The 3,673-nt window shown below is 40.7% G+C and overlaps 1 protein-coding gene across 1 annotated transcript; it reads right to left on the bottom strand.

Moving 5' to 3' along the window:
- Nucleotides 1–583: 583 nt before the first annotated feature.
- CSUI_009981 (uncharacterized protein) lies at nt 584–2,411 on the bottom strand (the record flags this gene model as incomplete). The annotated part of the gene is made up of 2 exons (XM_068070088.1): nt 1,588–2,411; nt 584–1,015 (listed from the first exon to the last, which is right to left on the bottom strand). The coding sequence occupies exons 1-2, from the start codon at nt 1,690–1,692 to the stop codon at nt 584–586; spliced, it is 537 nt and encodes a 178-aa protein (XP_067917937.1). The 5' UTR covers nt 1,693–2,411.
- Nucleotides 2,412–3,673: the final 1,262 nt, after the last annotated feature.

Genomic DNA, 3,673 nt, shown 5'->3' with positions numbered 1-3,673 from the left:
AAGGAAAGAATGAAAGAGAGAAAGAAGAGAGAGAAGAGACAGAAGGGAAGCGAGAAAAGAGGAAGAGAAGGGGGGAGAATGAAAGAGGAGAAAGAAGTTCGTCAACGAGGGGTAGATCTACTTCATATACACACATATACATACATAGATAGATACCACTGTCAGGTGTATATACACTCAAACCCGAAAATAGGAAGACAACAACAGTGGGATGGAAGAAGCAAGAGAGATAAAAAGAAAGAAAGAAGGATTTTCCTTTCAAAGATTGCTAAAGACTTTCTTCTTTGACTAGGGGTTAACATACACGCAAAAAGAGAAACACGAAGCGCTCCTTAACAATGTATATCGGCACATAGTTAACTATAGAAAGATTTAGATAGACTAAAGATAGAAAGACAGATAGGTAGATAGACTCAAAATAGATAGATAGATAGATAGAGCGACTAAAGATAGATGTGAAGGTGTCTCGGAAGAGCCCGTGAACGAGGAGTTGAATAGAGAAAGAGGGCGAGAAAGACAGAAGAAGAAGAAAGCGAGAGAAGTGCGGAGATTTCCATTATCTTCACGGTGGTTTGTTGAGACCTTACCAGTCATCCCCGGGTGTATATACACCTCCACCTGCCATGCCTTGTGCAATTTCCATAGACGAAGAAATTCCATTAGCATGACTCTTGAACTCGGGTGTATGTGGATCTACACCAGGTGCTGAGGATGCGCTTCTTCCTTCTCCTGCCTTTCTTTCTTGATTAATCCTCTTTCTGTCTCGATTCGGGCGTTGTTTACGGCGAGGAATATCATTGAAAGAGGAGAAAGATGAAGGAGAAGAAAAGGCGAGAGAGGCAGAAGAAGAAGAAGAACGAAGAGACTGAGAAGCTCCGCCTCCCCCTAATCCCGTAGTGGATGATAGAGGGTCATCTATAGGAGAATTTATATCAGGAGAGCGCGAGGCGAGAAGAACATCTCGAGAGCATTGCACCTGAAAGAGCCTATCTTCAACGACTTTACGGATTACACCCTAGACAGGAAGAAGAAGCAAAAAGAAAAGATAGAAGAAGAAAGAGAAAGAAAAGATGGAGGAAGGAGAGACAGCAGAGGTTATCGTGAGTAAGGGGATGAAGAAAGAGAGAGACCGAGGGGATGGAGCTAGAGATGAAGAGAAGCTAAAAGAGACAAAAAGGGAGAAGGATGGAAGAAAGAAGAAAAAGGAGAGACAGATGATGGAGATAGATAGATATAGAGATGGAGAGAGATAGATTAATGCCAAAGAGGAAGATGTACAGTAGAAACTTCAAAGAGGTAGACAGATAAAGAGACACACACAGAGAGAGAGAGAGATGATGGATAGATAGATTGAAGATAGATAGATAGATAGATATTGACAGGTATATGTATTATTATCTTCTTCAATACTTGTACACATAAAAGAAAAAGAGAGAGGGGGAGAAAAGAGATCAAGAAAGAAAGGAACTGTACAGAGAGGAAGAGAAAAAGAGAGAGAGAGATGACCCGTATCTATTTATTTGTGTATGTTGGATCTCTCTTGAATCTCTGTCTGTCTTTCTTCTGTTTCGTGTGGGTTCGTCATACCTGCTGCCTTTTTTGCATGTGCTCGTCGTTTCCTTCAGGAGTGAAGAAAGTCGAGAAGAGGGGAGAAGAGCCCTCGGCCGAGAAGACAATTACGCCGTACACCATATCGACGATGAGAAAGAAGAAAAGAAAAGAAGAAGAAGAGAACGAGAGAAAAAGGAAATTCTTTCGTTTCTTCTAAAGGGAGAAAAGGTTGGAGGAAAGAAAGAGAGAGAGGGGGATAGAGAAGAAAGAAAAGAAGAAAAAGAGAAGTTTTCTTTTGCTTTGACTTAAAAGGAAGGAAAGGCGGTGAAAAAGAGAAGAAAGAAGAGTAAGAGTATCTGTGAAGAGAGAGAAAAAGAGCTTTCTAGAAAGACAAGAGGGGACGACGTCTCGAATGAATGAACTCGCAGAGTCCGGGCTTCTCTTCCTTTCGAGCGTTAAGACAGAGGGAGAAACAATGAAAAGAGAGAAAGAAAAGAGAAAAGAACTTCTCCTTTATTCTTCTTTCTAAAGACACCCAAGCAAACAAGAGAGCGGGAGGAGGACAAGAAGAAGGTGGTCTTGTTTCCTTATCTCGAAGAGAAAGACAAGAAAGAGCGATTTGAACTGGAGCGAGAAGGAATGAGAGGAAAGACAGGGAGAAAGCTTGTCTTCTCTCAAGCAAGAAAGAAAAGTGTGTAGCTAGAAACGAAGAAAAAGAAAGACCTCGGGAAGATAGAGAAGAAGAGAGTCTAGTGAAACATCGAAGAAAAAAGCCACGAGACAAGAAAGGAAAAGAGAAGGTGAAGTCAACTTTTTACTTCCGAATACATGCCATCATGCATGCGCTTGTTCAGTCATTCCTTCCTTCTATTCTAAAGCTGTCTCTCTCATCTTTCTTTCTTTCTTTCTCTTTCTTTCTTTGGACGCCTGGAATGTGATTTGGAATGAAGAAGCAAGCTCATGTCTTCTCTCAGCAACTACTAGTACTAGTAGTAGTACATCCTCGATAAAAGATGGATTTCTCCCTTCTTCTTCTTTATCTCTTCTTCTCTTTCTAGTTGAAAAGCGAAGTGACGCACATCTCCCTAGCAAAGAAGAAGACAGTCTATTTCCTTGGACGGGGCCTACGTCATAGACCTACCTCACTGCGTACAGAGACAGGCATATGTATAGATGCATGTATAGACAGATCTGCATATAGATATAGATAGATATGTACATATATGGTAAGAAACAACAAGTGTCTGTGTGGATCTAAACAGTAGCGAAGAGGAAAAGAGAAGGGGACAGCGGAGACAGGTATGAGCGAGGGAGGTTTGGATCTTTCATAGATAAGAGAACGATACATACGAGGAGGTACCTAGGGTAATCTGCAGCGGTATGAATGTATAGGAGGTAGATGTATGGAGATATTTATATCTGTATATTCGACATATGATACATCTATCGAAGTTTCTCTATCTATCTTTCCCTCTCTTTCTCTCTCTATATACACATCATTCTCTCTCTAAGCACATACATTCTTCGCGCCCTTCCTCTACAGATAATTATCTACTGGCTTCTCTCTCTGTATATATTTCTTCTCTCATTGTCTATATATCTCTTTCTCTCTACGTCTCTGCTAGAGAGGCGTGCGCGCATCTGTACATAGATGGATAGATACCCCCTATGTAAGTTTGTATATACATTAACACGTGAATGTCTGGGTGAAGTAGAGAGGAAAGATATCTCTATTAAGGCTTGTTCTGACAGATGTTGAGGTGTACATACACCACGTCAGGTGTATACGTTGCAATGGATTGCCTTACAGAGACGAATGTCTTTTCAGCGCATCAGTAGCCTTTTCTTTTGTCTTTCCTCTCGTCTATCTCCAGATGTGTATATTCATATATATATATATATTTCTCTCCTTGAGCGTGTATAACTATGCCTCTCTCTCTCTATATATATATATATACAGGCGGAGATGGATTTGCTTCTTCGTGGAACTCCATACATTTCCTTTCTTTCTTCTTTCTTCTGTCGAGAAACATTCTCTTACCACATTCTCCTCGTTGTAAATCTTTCTCACTAAGTAGAAGAAGCACATCATAGAGTTCACTCCTTTTATCTTCTTTCTTTC

Source organism: Cystoisospora suis (genome assembly GCF_002600585.1).
Source record: "Cystoisospora suis strain Wien I chromosome Unknown contig_6472, whole genome shotgun sequence".
Lineage (NCBI taxonomy): Eukaryota > Apicomplexa > Conoidasida > Eucoccidiorida > Sarcocystidae > Cystoisospora > Cystoisospora suis.
The sequence above is the reverse complement of the archived record's forward strand: the minus strand, read 5'-3'. Positions and strand labels throughout refer to the sequence as shown.